The sequence below is a fragment of the Nylanderia fulva genome, unplaced genomic scaffold (genome assembly GCF_048542155.1).
Source record: "Nylanderia fulva isolate GAGA-0341 unplaced genomic scaffold, ASM4854215v1 Scaffold26, whole genome shotgun sequence".
NCBI classification, from domain to species: Eukaryota; Metazoa; Arthropoda; class Insecta; order Hymenoptera; family Formicidae; genus Nylanderia; species Nylanderia fulva.
This window is the reverse complement of record NW_028190325.1, coordinates 310247-327064: the sequence shown is the minus strand read 5'-3', so window position 1 is coordinate 327064 and position 16818 is coordinate 310247. Positions and strand designations below refer to the sequence as shown.

Here is a 16818-nt window from a genome sequence, read left to right as displayed (position 1 = left end):
TTTTTTGTTCTTCTCCATATTTAACATTAAATCTCTAGTATGTTATTTTATATTTGTCTCATATTGAGAAGATATCATCTTGAATTCAAAAATCAACAACTTAGTGTTAAAATTGTTATATGAATAATGCAAATTATGACTAATATGAAAAAAATACATACATACACATTGCTTTACAAGTACATATATTTATTATAGGTATAAGTTCTAATGGATCCGACGACAGTCCTTATTCGTGGACCGAGAAGCCTTTTCATCCATATACAGATCGGTACAAAAATGCTCCCGTTTGTAAGACGAGCCCGCAATCGGAAGCAGCGACGAATATTGTAATAATATATATGCAATATGAGATATTTGTTCCATGTGTTTACAAATTAAGTACACGAATCTATTATGGATATTATATATATATATGCTTATAGGTATGTCCGGTACGTGTATCAGCCATGCCAAATAAAACATTACCCGATATCGAGACTTTACGAGAAGCGAGAAAATTCATACACGAGCATAAAAAAGACGACGATCCCTTTTTCCTAGCTGTCGGCTTTCAAAAGCCCCATATACCACTAAAGTATCCCGAACGCTATCTAAGTAAGTATACATCTTACCGATAATAAAATTAGATCACATTTTCTTTTTACGATGGAACTTTTCCGATAATACTTTACAGAATATCATCCTATACGGAAGTTCAAAATGCCCGAGTCGTATCTGTGGCCGGATAACGTAAATAACGTCGCTTACAATCCCTGGACCGATCTACGATGGAGAAGAGACATAGCAAAATTGAGATTAAAATTTCCATGGGAAAAAATACCAGGTATGTATATATATCTCGATCGATATATTTATTTATTTTATATTTATATAAACGTATATGTGCACGCATCTACATTTTTCCTAATCATTTCCCAATTATCATTTAAGAAAAGTATGGGAAACTAATTATCCAATCATATTATGCAGCCGTTTCTTACGTCGACAATATGATCGGCAAGCTTATACATCAGCTACATGTCTCGAGGATTCGAGATAATACTATCGTAATATTAACATCCGATCATGGTAGGTATTATTTTTTTTTCTTTTCAATCGATGAAGTAAAATATGCCATGCAATTATATATTAAAATTCTTAGATGTTCACCGCATGTCAGATTTTGATGTCAGACGCGAGCACACGCTGAAAATTCTTATAGCCATTTTTAAATGAAAAGATATTTCGATGAAACACTGTACTTCAGATGGCTTTAGCACATTTTTAACATACCTGGGAAACTATTCTTTTCTCTCGACAGTCTTATATTACGGTCATTTTACAGCTTGATTGTTTATAAAGGGAAAAGAATAGTTGACGAGGTATTTTAAGAGTGTACTAAAAAAACCATCTGAAGAGTTGTTTCATAGAAATATCTTTTTATTTCGAAATAGCATCTAAGAATTTTTAACGTGTTTTCTCGTCTCTGACGTTACAATTCCAACACGGTCAGTAAGGAGCCAGAAGCCTTAATATAATTTAACATTAAACGTTACAGGTTGGGCACTTGGAGAGCACGCTATTTGGTCTAAATATAGTAATTTCGACGTTGCTGTACACGTACCTCTGATAATATCGATTCCGACAGTCACGTTTGTTACTAATGATGATAATTACGCTATAAGATCTATGGGTCGTACGAGATATGATACAACGCAGATTACAAATTATGATAAAATAAGGAATAAAACAGATTCGGAGTACATGATATTTGATGAAAAAAACAACGGCGTTTGGAGAAGTACAAATTATAATACAAGCGTGTATAAAAGAATTATCTCGGAGACATATGAGGTTCGACAAGGATATAATATATCTATGGAGAGCAGCATGTTATATAGTTCTAGAAAGCTGAAGAGCAACTACTGTCGAGTTACGAAATCTCTCGTAGAACTCGTCGATATATTTCCGACCATCGCGGATTTGGCGGGTGTTCCCGTGCCAATATGTCAAAATAATGACGATAGAAATCATCTGCGCTCGAAAAATATTCCTATTTCTCGGAAGAAGGTTTCCGATCCTTGTAGCGAGGGTATTACGCTTTTACCACTCATAGAAAGTACGATAAGATGTCAGGTAAGGCATGTGTTTGTTTTTTATTCCAAGTATTATTATTTTCTTTTGTACAAAACAAAGATTCATCTATCTCTCTTGTACATTTTGCAAAAATTTTGCAGAACGTATCTTGGAAAAGAGCGGCCTTCAGTCAATATCCGAGGCCAGGAATACAGCCTACGCTTCATCCCAACAGCGATAAGCCTCGTTTGAAAGAGATAACTATAATGGGTTATACTTTGAAGACCAACGATTATCGTTACACAGCGTGGATACCATTTGCACACGAGACATGCAAACCAGATTGGGACATTATTATCGCAGAGGAATTATACGATCACAGAACTGATCGGGCGGAAGATTTTAATTTAGCAGCCTCACTGAAAATGTTAAATACAAAGAAGTACCTTAGATCGTTGTTAAAAAAAGGATGGAGAAACGCTCTTCCAAGATACTAAAATGCTTAGGATATTTTCACTTTATATAAAAAAACCATGTTTGATATCTCTATCTTAAATATTTATGAGATTTATCTATCTGTGTGTATATATATATGTATGATATATAATCAAATTATTTCATTAAAACAAGTTATTAACATAATTATTAACAATTAAAGAAACAAATATGTTTTATGAATGCTTTCATTCTATTTGCCAGAAAAGGTAAATAAATAAACAGAATATTTTTGTGTATGTGTATATATCTATAAAAATGTTTGGAAAATAGATATTCTATATATACACATCTAATAAATAAAGAAATATATATAAGAAAAAGACCAAAAATGGATTAAGATGGATTAAATATACTTTAACAATGGATTAACAAACTGTAAAGTATATGTGCGCTTTCCTAAACATGCCTTATATAAATTAAAGCCTCATTTTGCGAAGAGCTTGCGATACATACATTTTCAGATGCATTTGACTACATTATTTTGCACTACAGTTTGTACATACATATTGAAACTAATAATATATAATCGAACTTAATGTAAGAAAACATTCTTTTTTTATATCGTATATATATTGTATAGGAATCAATACGTAATATATAAATAATATCTTCGTATACGACTTGCATTTCGCTTTTTATGGTGTATCAACTTCTATATCACTTACCAATATACTGCATAATTCACGAATTATTAGTGTAGGAATTCTACTCCTCTTGATTCTTACTGTTATCAGTTGGTTGCATTGTTACTTGTACGTTTGACATACCAGTGTTACTCGTAGTAGGTATCTGTAAAATCAAATTACATATTGAAGTGTCATTGTACACAAAAGTTAAAATGTAGTAGTATGTAATAATATTAAATATAGTAATTAAATATAGTAATTAAATATAGTAATATAATAGCAGCGTATATATACTTCAATTATATCATTGCTTGCGTTTCCGCCTGCACTGTTTTGATATGTAAATAGATTTGGTACTAATTCTCCTCTCTGTGCTACGTTTTGCTGTGCGAATTTGTTCGCATTTATATAATTTCCCATTGCTCCCGATGATGTGAGTAACTGGCTTAGTTGCGAGACTTGCTGCTACACAAAACACACAAAAGTGATAAATATATTTCAATTTTCATAATATGTATATGTTAAAATAAATATGATGATGTAAATATATATATATATATATATATATATATATATAAATAAAGTTAATAAAATATATATATAAAAAATAAAGTTATATTTACATGTGGATTGCTGTTGCTCGCAGTATGTGGCATCATCGGTCTTTGTTGTTGTTGAATATTCTGTAAAATATTATACGTTATAACAATGATGCATTTCATATTGTTTTAAAATATGTATTACTTGGATTATTTAAAACTTTATTGAGAGAAAGAGCAGGAAAGGAGATATTTTATTGCGAGATATTCTCAAAACTAGCTCTTGTTGAATTAATGTTATTAATAGTAATATTACTTTAATAGAGATAGGATAAAATAGATAATTACCGGTAAAGATGGATTTCTTATAGGTTGCTTAGTATACAACGTAGCTTGTTTTTCCCAATAATTATACATATCCAGTAGAGCTCGATTTGTCATCATTTTTTGTTGCTCTGGCGTTGTATTGGGATACTACATAAATTATAAATAATTCACTTAAACAATTCTTTCATAATTTTTAATTTAATTGTCTTCTTAAAAGATACTTACATCTTTACGAATAAGTTGTTGGAGATTATCATACTCGATTTGGAGAGACATATCTTGAGGCATCAAACCAGACTGTCCAGAGTTCATCATAATATTATACTGTTGCATTAATAAGTTATTTTGATAAGCCATATTGAATGCCGGATTTATCGGCGGTTTTCCCTTCTTCTCCTCTTCATATTCCAACCAAGCTTGTTTGCGTTCCTCCTCATCCAATTCCTCCTCGGCCTATTAATATTAAAAATGTAAATTTATTAATTTATAGAAATACCCATGTCTTTTTCTGACAAAAAAATATTGCTCACTTTGTTCTCCAATAGAGAATCGTGTTCGTGATAATTTTCTACGACTTCTTTAAATTTCAGGAATATTTCTGCTAGTAGTCTATCTTTAGGTAAATTTAACGTAGGTCTCTCTTTATCGGTGTATGCTTCGAAACTGTATAATTCGTTTAGATTATGATTACTATAATGTCTTTCGATCTGTTGCTCGTCCACAACTCGACACGAGAGCGACAGTTTCGTGACTTGACGATTATAAATCTTCTCTTCCATCGTGCCCGCCGCTAGTAATCGATATACATAACACGGCTTCTTTTGTCCGAATCTGAAAATCATCAAAAAAACAACTGGATAATGGATAATTATTGATAATTTTGTTAAACATAAATGTTACAAATAAACTGCCTCTCGTTTCTGCTTATAAAATAATTTATATTAAATTTTTTGCACGCAACTCTTTTCTGACTTCAACCCTTCTCTTATAATTATCTCCTAAAACTCTCTATCTTCTATGTTTTTTTACCTATCTACTATTTTCCGTTACAGAGTTTCTTATATTCCTTTTTGATTTTCCTGATTTCCTTCCATTTTTCTTCTCGATTTGATAGATGATAATAAAGTCAATAATAGAAAATGCCGAAAGAAGTATATACCTGTATATCCGAAATATGCTTTGCACATCGTGAGAGGGATTCCAACTGGCGTCGAATATAATCACTCTGTTAGCTGCAGTTAAGTTTATTCCTAATCCTCCGGCACGTGTGGATATAAGGAACAATCTCGCTCTCGTATTAGTGGGCCTGTTAAATATTTTACACCACATATTTCTGTTTTCAGCTGACGTTTGACCATCAAGCCGAAAGTAATCGAGACCTAAGGACCAACTTCCGGTATGATTATCCAATGTATCCAAGGATGCATCCTTCTGAGTCTCATCGTCTATTTTTCGGAGAAATTCCTCGATCAAAGTGAGAGAGTATAGAGATTGTGAGAACAGAAGCCTGTCGAGAAAACAAAGCAATATATAATAATAACGCACAAAAAATAATTAATTATATAAATGGTTTGAGATAAAATATATGTACACTTTATCTCCAATCTGTTCACATTCCTTTAAAATTCCAAAAAACAATAATAATTTAGCAGACACTCTCATGTCTTCGAAATGTTCAGGCTGCACAAATTGTGACCACCACTCTGCTTCTTTAGTCTCTTCTTTAGGCTCTTCTTCTGGCTCCTCTTCTAAAATAGGATTTATTTAACATTTATTAATTATTATGTGATTACACACACTGCGTGTTCATTAATTTAATTTTACTAATTTAATTTGTTATATTCAACATTATAAATTATATGACACTAGTTTCAAGTACATAATTATAAAAACCTACCACCAGGATTATTTCTTGTTCTACGCTTGGGAATATTTTCTTTTACATCATCAAGAGCTTCAACATCACTGTCACTACTCGAACCGTTGCTGCTCCCTTCTGAGTTACTACTATCATCGTTAATAAAGTCTTTCAATGATCCTTCCGAATCACTCAAAAGTTCTTTCTTTTCATTCGCTTTTTCAATCTTCTCTGCATTCAAACGTAAAACTATGGGATGTGTCCAAATTCTTTGTAACGACTGAAAATCCGCAAAAAGAGTTCCTCCTGCACCAGAGGCGCGTCTAGAAGGGGAAGCATATAAAATTTAATATATTGTTTATAATTTTAAAAGTAATTACAATCACTTTAAATCACATAAAAAAGAAAATATGAAATAAAAGAAGCATAACGTGAAATGCATACCTCGCAAGATTAGCCAAGTAATATTGGTACATTTTAATTTGCGGCTCTGTCAATCTGACAAAAATAACATATTCCTGTTTCGGCGGTAGGAACGGTGTAAGCACGGAATAATCAAACCTCTGTACACTACCCTCCAACATTTTATGTAACACATGCGCGCGCTTTTTCATTAATTTAACATCATAAGCGGTTGAATCGTCAAACTGACCATTCGTTATCGGATTTACGAATCTATTCAAAAATTCTTTCTTTGTACCTAACAGATTGGGCTTAACAAACTGTACCATACAATGATCTGCAAAATCGTAATTTCAAATATATAATATTCACACTTATTGAAAAAATATATTGCAAGAATCCTTTATAAGGTACTCACATTCTATTAAATTATTTTGCAGCGGCGTTCCAGTAAGTACTATACGTCTCATAGTCTTCACCCTTCTCATGCATTTACTTAACGCGGTATCTTCGTTCTTTAATAAATGTCCCTCGTCGCAGACAATAAGATCCGCGCCTGGATCAACTAAGCATTGCTCTATTACTTCTTTCATACCTTTTCGGATATTTTTATTCGGACCCGTAAGATTACGGAACATTTCATAACCGAGAATCATCACACCACCGGTCTTCTGCCATCTCTGTAGCTGATACTTTCTCTCAAAAACTCTCTTAAACCTGCAAGTTTGGTTTTTTTGAATAAAATATTTGTCATGAAAATTCATAAAAATCGCACATTATACGCGAGTTTTTTTGACAAGGAAAAAATTTTAGATAAATAAATCATTTAAATTCATACTTACTTCGTCATTTCGTACACCTCGATATCATCATCCAGATCACTCAACCACGTTCTGTACTCATTTAGCCAATTGAGTACTGTGCTCAGCGGACAAACTACCAGTACCGTTTTAACGTTTGTCTCCTCGTGAGTTAAAAGTGTGTGCGTTAGAGCGATTACTTGCAACGTTTTACCCAAACCCATGCAATGCGCGATTATACATCCGGATCCGGATGTGTTCTTCACTCTTTCTAGGGACTCGAAACAGGCGTCCCACATAAATTTGATACCCTGCGCTTGATGCGGTTTTAGCCGTTTTACTAATTCCTCATGCACGCTAACAAGCTCCTTTTTCTTCTCCAGATCGAAGTCTAAAACGAGCTTCTCGACCTTTTCCTCTCCAGCAAGTCTCATCTCGTACATTTCATTGTACTATAACAAAAGTAACATCATGTATAGAGAAAATATACAGAATGTGTGTGTACCTATATATACATACACACACACACATATATATATATATATATATATATATATATATATATATCATTAAATTATAGTATATACTATTTTATTTTTGACAATCAAACATTTGGAAATGACGAAGTTTTAGAAAAAAATATCAAGTAAAAAATGTAAGTTTTTCATAGGGAAAAGAATAATTTTGAATTAAGATCCTTTTTCAAATTCATTTAAAAAATTAATAGAACCACTCTATTTTTTTATATAAATCAATTTTTAGCAATATTCGACATAAAATAATAAGAGTAGAATGGTCAAAAATTGAATTTAATATTATGTTAAATTTAAATATAAAATATCTCGTTAACTATTTAACTTGACTATTTCACTCTTATAATTTTTATGCCAAATATATAGAATATGCATATACAATATCAAATAAAAGTTAGTAATGTAAGATCTACCAGAGCTTGGCGTTCAGCAATACGTTTAAGCCTTTCCTCCTCTTCCTTGGCAGCTAGTTTTGTATCCTCTGCTACTTGTTTGTCCTTCAAAACTTTTCGTATATTTTTTCGACCACTTTTGTTAGGTGAGGACCCTTGCGAATTCTTCATTTCCGCGCTGCTGCTATCACTGTCAGAGGCTACTTTTTTAATTCGTTTACGTTTTGGTTTTGGCCTACAGATTACATAATATTATTAATTTAAAAGTACAGTATTAAATATATGTAAAAGAAGCTGTGTATATATGTATGTAATTTACTTCTCTGCAAGCGAAGAATCCGTGTCTGATGAAGCACTCTCGCCGCGTTTACGTCTCTTTCGTTTTTCTTTTTTTACGCGATCCAACTCGTCTGAACTTTGTTTGGCACTCGAAGCTTTGGAAGAGTTGTCAGAATTACTACAGTCCGTGATTATGACATCTGAATCGGAATCGAAAATTCTCCGCCTAGTCTTCTTCTTTTTAGATTTTGATTTTTTCTTCTCGTTATCAGAACCGCTGCTGCCAAAAAAATAAAAATTGTTTATTTTTAGTTTCTTATAGAGTGTCTAGAAATAAAATAAAATAACTCACTTATTTCCTTCCGTTTTTTTCGCCATTTTTTCTACTTTCTTTTCCCATTTTTCCTTTTCAATCTCGGAATCAGTATCAGAGAATCTTCTTGTTAATAATTTACTTCGTCTCCAACTGCTTTTGTCATTTTTCTCCTTTTTGTCCTAAAATATTTTAAAGTAAAATCAACACCTTTTTAAAGTTATCTCTTAATATATGTCATTATATGTAATAGATCTGAGATCTAATAAACCTTATAATTAAAAAGCTTATTTAAAACTTATTTTAATAATTAGTGACTTTTAGTTTTTTTCCTTTTTTTTACAATCTACATAAATCTTTTCATTAAACATTAAAAAAAGTCTTACATTATCTTGCTCTAAAGCCTTCTCTTCAGGTTTCTTACTAGATTTCTTTTTCTTTTCTTCTATTTTTTCATTGTTAGGATCATTATTTATATCATCATCGCTATCCAGTGGCACTTCTTTTTCTACATTTAAACAATAGAAATACTAGATTACTCTTTTGATGTTAAAAGATTTAAATTAATAAAAACTAAAATATAGCATATAAATAAAAATATAAGTACACTTTTATATAACATTAAATTTGAGATAAATCTAAAAAGTAAATGTAAAGCCATTTATTTATACAAAAGTGTTATGTTTCTTATTTCGAGAAATTTAGAAGTCGTAGAAATTTAAATTTTAAATATATCATGGCACAGATTAGAAATACCCATTAATAATGAATTACTTACCGTCGGATGAATTTAGCAAGTTCTCTTTCGCGATTTTATTTGCCTCCAACATTAAAGCTTCATTAGATATAGGCACATCATCTACTTTCTGTAGTCGATGAACTGATTCATCGGAACCAGAATCCATTTCTATAGGTGCCGAGACATCGCCATTCTCTACCATTTTTAAGTGATCCATTAAAGATTCTTCCTTAGTTGTTTGTTTTCCTTTTTGTTTATTTAATATTTTGGAAGTGTTTAAGGATGCATCATCATCATCCATCGATGAATCGGAATCTTTTTTTGCGTTTTTCTTGTTGCGTTTCTTTTCGAGTTTATCCAGATCAATAAGACTGTAAAGGACAATGGAAATAAGGATAATTATAATAATTAATAATATAATAAATTTTGCTATAAAAAATTTATTGTATAAACTGTTTCGCCAAATAAGGTTACAAAAAAATGCACAAAGATTTTGTAAGCACTCATCTAAATACTGATCACATATTAAAATCATATGTAATTTGTGAATTATAATAGTAGAATTAAACAACTTTTAATATTGATTCAAAAATTATCAACTTAAGAAGAAAGTATCTAAATTAAGTGAGCTAGATTTGTATAAAAGTGTATAATGAATAATCATATAGCGCCTAAATAAAATAAATCATGACACATTTTACTACAGAAACTCTCTTTCTTTTGCAGATTTTGAGAAAAATTAAATTTAAAACTTATAATTGTGTTTGCTCATGTAATGAAATATCTAATTATCATAACTTTTTTCGTTTTTTATATCTCAACAGAAAACTATTTTATACACTTTTGTATACATTATTTGCTCATACAGATCTCATACAACTCTTCCAGTTGGGAAATTAATATATTAAATGTGAAAAAAATCTCATTACACTGTGTGTAATTATATCACATTATTCTGGTATGTTTTGTAATATATATATATATATATATATATATATATATATTTTATTATCACAAAATTAATTAATCAACTAAATAATTATGTCATATTTTATTATGACAAAATTAACTCTAATAAGATCATGGTATATTTGTGCATGCGTGAAGAATAGTTCATTCATGTATCTCATGTATCTAATGTAATAACATATTTATATATATATAATACTACAATTTTTATTATATATTTTTATATTTTAGCAAAATTATTTGTATGTGAAAAAAATCAAAATTAATAATGAGATAATAATTCTCTTATATACATACATACAAAATTTAATTCTACTACTTTCAAGACAACCATGTTCTAAATAGTAAAACATAATATAATATATTATACTTAAAACTTTCTAACGAAATAGCGATCAAATTACTTTAAATGATGCAAAATAATAGAAAAGGGTTTTAGAGAAAGATCTTGATACCTTTTGAATGCCTTTTGTTCCAAATATTCTCTTGACTTTTTTAACGCATGCGAATGACGTCTAAGAATTCTTTTGCTCAATTGCTCTAAACGAACTTTGCAGATCATTCTCAATTTCTTGTCCTTCCAATATTGATGATTTTTGTTGAATTTAATTCTTTTCCTTTTTACTCTAGTGTTTCTCGTGTCCTCGTCACTGTCAAATTTACGTTTCAATTTATTTGAATTATTTGATGAATCATTGGTTTCTACGTTGAATTCAATCAACTCGGAACTGGAACTTTCTGTATTGGAAGAGGCTAGGAGTGCGCGCTTTGATTTGGCATTCTGTTCGGAAGAATTTGAGTCAATCTTCTTATCTTCATTCTCTTCCGAATCCGACGACGACAATAAAATTGAAGAAGAGTCATCTGAATTTGATTCTAAGAGAGCCTTCTTAGAAGCTTCTTCTGCTTTGATATCATCGTTCAACGAATCCATTTCTTTATGAGATTTCTCATCTGTTTGTTTACTAATACTTTTGTTCTTGTCTTCAGTCTTAGCTCCATCATCAGTATTCGTCTTTTCTGGAAATGACGATAATATTAATGTGCTAGTGCTATTAACGTCATTCAAATCATCATCATCTTTCGCTTCGTTATTTTCTTCGTTATTTTTCTCTTTAGTTAATTTAGTAGTTATGCTTGCATCAAGCAATATGCTAGAAGAATCAGAATCTGATTCCAAAAGACTTTTCTTCGCCAATGCTTCAGCATCATCAAGAGATGTATCAACATCAGTGTTCGTTTTTTCTACATCAAGTTCTTTCGAATTATGAATTTTCCCATTAGTTACAGATTCAGATGTTACTTTTTCCTGATCCGATAAATTATTCTCTTCATTATCATGAAATACGAGAGGTGTTTTATCATTTTCGTTTGAAATTTTCTTTTGCAAGAAAGTATCCAAGGATTTCATTTCAGATGAGGGTTTTATTTTATCACAGTTTGTTTCTATAGTCGTTTCTTGTGCTTCAGTTTTATCCTCTTCTGCAGTCTTAAGAATATCAGAATAAGAAGCATCAAACATCGATTCATCGATTATATCCATCGATTCATCGATTATATCCCTGTTTGCAGAATGATTTTGGTTGCTATCTTGTAATGTTTTGTTACTATTTCTCAAAGGAGAATTTTCAATTTCAGTATCAGAAACATCAGACTTACCTTCTTTATTGTTCAAATCAATATTATGTGGTAATGGTGTCTCATTATTGTTTGTGCGTTCTTGCTTATTAGTCGGTCGTTCTGCGTTTATGATTTTCTCTTTTGATGCTCCTAACAATGGAGAAGTAGATACTTCATTTTGCAAATCCGCATTATTTTTATCCACATGAGCTTCATCCTTTGATAAATCTATCGACCCTTTATCTTCATCATCGATTTCAATGTCATTAGCGTTTATATTATTTTTTACATTTGATGTATCTACTTTGTCCTGAGTTACTTCCATCTTTTGCAATGTTCTTGATTCGTCCGCTGAAAATATTTCTTCACTGTCGCACTCAGAGACGTTCTTATTTCCTTCTTGCTCGTTTTTAGAGTTGCAATTCTTGTTTTCGTTGATTTCACGTTTTTCATTTACGTCGATTTCCTTCGAAGATTGTTCATCGTCAGTTTCTTTGGATGATCTCTTCATTCGAACCAAACTTTTCCTATTCTTCGAACTTTTAGACTGATAAAATGTTGTTAAATTCTTTTGTACTTTTTGAAAATTCGGCCAAATTTTATTAATTTTCTCTATCGTTCTCAACATAAACTGCTCTTCATCCTTCTTGCCATATAATTGCTCTACAGTGTTTATATATTTTTGAAAATTTGAAATTATTTTTTTACAGTCACTCACAACATTCGTAATATCAAGATTCATATCTGATTGGTCATCAATATTATCTTTATTTTTACTTGCAGAGTTTTCTTTAGTGGGTGATTTAGTATAATCTATCTCTAAATTTACGAATCGTCTTACAGGATATTTATTGTAATTCACCTTTTGAAATTTTTTCTTCTGAAATTCTTTACTGGAACTGGAATCTGATTCATTTTCTTGAATATTAGAAAAATGTTCCTTTGATGACTTGTCATGTTTTTTCTTACGCCTTCTTTCCTCATTATATGATGTAAGATTTATGGAATGTCTCTTTTTATTTTGTTTTTTATATTTGGTCTCTTCATCTTCGGATTCACTAGTCATATTCTTACTTGATTTTGCATTACAAGAATTAATATCTTCCTTTTCACTTTTTTGTCTAATATTCTTTGAAAGATTTTTGGTTACATTAGATGCTCTATTTGTAGAAACGTCCTTGTCGTTTTCGCTATCAGAAGAATTATGGCTATTTATTATCCTTCCAGTTTTCATATCAGATTTACTTGTATGTTTTTGTTTAGTTATTTTGTTTGACGATAACTCAATAGAATCACCCGAATCGCTAGAGATTTTAGATTTTCTTGATTTCGATATTCTGGGCATTGAAGATTTGCTAGAACCTTCTCTATCTTGTTTGGATTTAGGTTTTTCATCTCTTCTGTTTTCGTTTTCGGATGAATCTGTTAAATCCACTTCCCATATCTTTTTTTGCTGATTGAGGATTGCATTTCGTTTCATACGACGTTGACTGTCTACATTCTGACTGGATCTCACAGTTACAAATGTGTCATTGTCAGAAGATTTATCATCATCTTCACTATCACATAACTCTTTATAACTCTTCTGACGTTTTTTGGCTAATTTTAATTTTTGTATTTCAGATGGTAACATACGTCTTTCAATCTTGTTGGTGTTTCTCCTGTTATTCTTTCTGAAACAGAAGATCCATTCCATATATACATATCTTCCCTTTTCCTGGATGTCATGTATACATGCATGTCCCTCATTTTTCTTTAAGTCATTTATTCCTAAACTTTTAGTATCTGTCAGCCAGTCCTGTAGCTAGAAATGATATATTTTACTTTGCTCTTCTTTTCTTTTTGCCTTGTTCGAACATAATCTTAACAGTCTTCTTCTAGTAAATTATAACAGAACGGACTAACAGCATAATTATATAACATATTTAACTTACAAAACAGCACATGCTACATTAAACATTACTAAAACATACAATTTTAATGTATACAAAAATTATTAAATTATTATTTATTGATTATAAAGCTTCAACATCTATTTTAGTTTTCTAATGAAAACAATAATGTAACAATCACAGCTAGTAATGAACACATACATACACACACACACACACACACACACACACACACACACACACACACACACACACACACACACACACATATATATATATATATATATATATAGAATGTCCCAAAATTTGCAAAACAAAATATAATAAAAAAGAAAAAATATTATATTCAAAAGATTATGTTATAAAAAAATAATAATTTTTTATTAGTAGCATTCTTTATTTTTCAAGATAGTGTTAAAATGTACTCTTTATAATAGAATAGCATTCAATTGAACCAATCAGGACAAAAGAGACAAAAATTTCTTTCCTATTTATCAATCAAATATTATTATATCCCAAAAATTAAATCTTAATGTAAAAATAGTTTTTTAAATAAGATATTTCTATATATATATATATACATACACAAACATATACATCATTTACAATAAATTTACAAATGGCACATTTGATTCATTTGCGTTTAAGAGATTAGTTGAAAATAGTGACTAATTCTTTTTTTATCATTCTCTCTCTCTCTTGCCATCTAGGAAAGTTTAAAATTTAGAAAAAAATGTAGAATATAATGCTAATGTTAATTTTTTTTATAAGGATTGGAATTTATTTATTATTTTTTCAGAGATTCAAGTGTGCCTTTTGAAGATTAAGAAATGTATAAATACGTACTCAATGATAATATATTTTATGATTATTATAAATTTTTCAACAAGCAACATTTATATGCCTATTTGTACTTACTTAGTGTCCATTACAGCAGCACATACAGCTCTTAGGTCCCAAATCGGTTTAGGATTACATGTGAAACATTTCCAATCCTCTTTTTCTGCATTTAATAGCGACATACTTGCATTTCTTTTTATGCATTTCTAAAAATATACAATAATTAAAGAACATTTCTATTTGTGTGTACACATATGTGTAAACAGTAACTGATATTTATTGAAAGGTATACAGAATTAATTACCTTGCAAAATGCAGAGGCGCAGTATCTATTACCACATTCATATAAATTCTTTTCATTGCCACATATGTAACAATATTTTTGAAATTCATCATCATCTTCATCTTCATCTTCAAATGCTGCATCTATTTCCTTGAAGTTTTTCCAACATGTCTGTAACAAGTACAATTTTTAATTATTATAAGTAAACAAATTATTTAAACTTTCTTATTTTATATTCTTTTAAGAAAAAAAACATTTAATTTTACATAAAATGTAACAATATTTAAAAATATATCTTACCATGCATTGCAATATTCCCATCAATGGATGAGAGTAGATTTGTTTTGATTCAAGACTCAATGTATTGCCACATGAAGTACATGATATTTGTTCCTCTTTAATGACTCTAACATCTATACATAAAAAGACATATCAGTATTATTAGAGATGTAGAAGTCTTTGTAAATGTTGTAAATACAAGAGAAATGTTATTAATATGCCTGACTTGTCTGTGTATATCATAAAATTAACTTATACCATGAAAATGTTTCTCTCGATAAGCAAGTTCCTCTGGAGTTGCCTTGACTTCTCTCTGAAAATCAAGAGAGAAATAGAAACAATATTTGTATTATATTAAAAATGTTGCATTTACTTCTGTCTTCTCGCAACTTTTCTATATCACAAAAAAGTTAAAACTAATGATATTAATTAGCTATTTTAACATTAAATCAACATCGAATCATTAAAAGACTTTAATGAGCAATGCTTCAGATGTTATTTGTATTTAAATCACATAAATATTTATATTAAATAATAATGAAATAAAAATATAAGATGTTTCTGTGCACTGACTATGCTTTTTCAACCATAAAAAAAAATTTAATGAAATGCTGGTTAAAGAACACATTATAATACAATTACAAAATCATAAAAGATTGATATATAAATGTGAATTAAATATTGTCATAAAAAGTTTCTATAAAAAATGAACAAACAATATTTACTTCATATTTGTGTTTACTCCTATATACCATTTTAACCTAACATTTTATTTCAAATTTATATTACAAGTAGTGCATAAATAATAATTCGTAACTTAATACATTTATTCAGTTTGTTGAAGACAAGAAATAAAACCCAAAATTACTCACTTAAGTCTAATAATTTTAATTTTAGTAATTTAATGAACTTGTAAACTTAAAACTTATTTTTACATACAAATATATCATCGTACCTTGGATGACATGATTGCACGCTGATATTATAAGCAGATCTTAACGTCATATAAATAAACGGAAGAAAAGAAGGCAAAAAACCTAATAGTTTCTCCAACGAACTAAACTAAAACTCGCGATCAGCCACACCGAGACACTATTATACCACAGCCATTTTACGTTCGTTTTGCAATCAACTGTTTACAGATGCGGAACACATTTTCGACGACCGTGCGCGCAAAAGTCGTACAGATCCACGAGGACGACGATAAGAAACATCCTCGTTGATCTATAGACTTTTATGCGTTCGCACCGACCGAAAGAGAGATTGTCCGAAACGCGACTAGTTGCTTTCTCGGAAGCAGGTTCAGCCGCGTATGTATATTTTATCTCGAAACGAGCCGTCCTCGTACCTGGAGAACTCTATCGTCTCGCTAAACTTTCTCGTGTCACGAGCAAACAACCAAGTACAACGTTGCTGATCGAAAAAACTTCCGTCAATCAATTATTCTTGCATTAGCAAAAGGAAAAAAATTATCGTGATTTACCGCGCGATTTTTATACAAACAGGCGAAGCATTGCACTCACACCGGTCGTACAAAATGGCAGGACCATAAACGTACGAGATACGTAGAT

At 30.4% G+C, this 16818-nt stretch overlaps 2 protein-coding genes across 8 annotated transcripts in view; one reads left to right on the top strand and one right to left on the bottom strand.

The window, feature by feature from the left end:
• Positions 1 to 3794, top strand: part of Ids (iduronate 2-sulfatase) — a 6537-nt gene extending 2743 nt beyond the window's left edge. For all 3 annotated transcript variants that reach the window (XM_029314053.2, XM_029314050.2, XM_029314052.2), the window contains exons 4-9: positions 199 to 329; positions 426 to 597; positions 677 to 826; positions 934 to 1071; positions 1541 to 2118; positions 2220 to 3794. In XM_029314053.2, coding sequence (XP_029169886.2) covers positions 199 to 329; positions 426 to 597; positions 677 to 826; positions 934 to 1071; positions 1541 to 2118; positions 2220 to 2555 — 1505 coding nt within the window. In that variant the 3' untranslated portion in view covers positions 2556 to 3794. The remainder of the gene's footprint in view (positions 1 to 198; positions 330 to 425; positions 598 to 676; positions 827 to 933; positions 1072 to 1540; positions 2119 to 2219) is intronic.
• Positions 169 to 16818, bottom strand: LOC114939674 (chromatin remodeler ATRX homolog). Of its 5 annotated transcripts, none has more exons than XM_029314039.2 (24): positions 16203 to 16818; positions 15506 to 15560; positions 15269 to 15381; positions 14990 to 15139; positions 14764 to 14891; positions 10789 to 13626; positions 9404 to 9735; positions 9012 to 9133; positions 8665 to 8807; positions 8353 to 8592; positions 8055 to 8268; positions 7151 to 7560; positions 6727 to 7025; positions 6351 to 6645; positions 5946 to 6229; positions 5640 to 5796; positions 5208 to 5555; positions 4579 to 4879; positions 4274 to 4501; positions 4070 to 4195; positions 3806 to 3865; positions 3477 to 3647; positions 3222 to 3345; positions 169 to 2477 (listed from the first exon to the last, which is right to left on the bottom strand). In XM_029314039.2, the coding sequence occupies exons 1-23, from the start codon at positions 16212 to 16214 to the stop codon at positions 3262 to 3264; spliced, it is 7110 nt and encodes a 2369-aa protein (XP_029169872.1). In that variant the 5' UTR covers positions 16215 to 16818; the 3' UTR covers positions 169 to 2477; positions 3222 to 3261. The 5 variants fall into 5 exon arrangements, with proteins under 5 accessions (XP_029169872.1, XP_029169873.1, XP_029169876.1 ...); XM_029314040.2 differs by having other exon boundaries at positions 169 to 3345; positions 16203 to 16379; positions 16596 to 16818; XM_029314043.2 differs by having other exon boundaries at positions 169 to 3345; positions 3477 to 3644.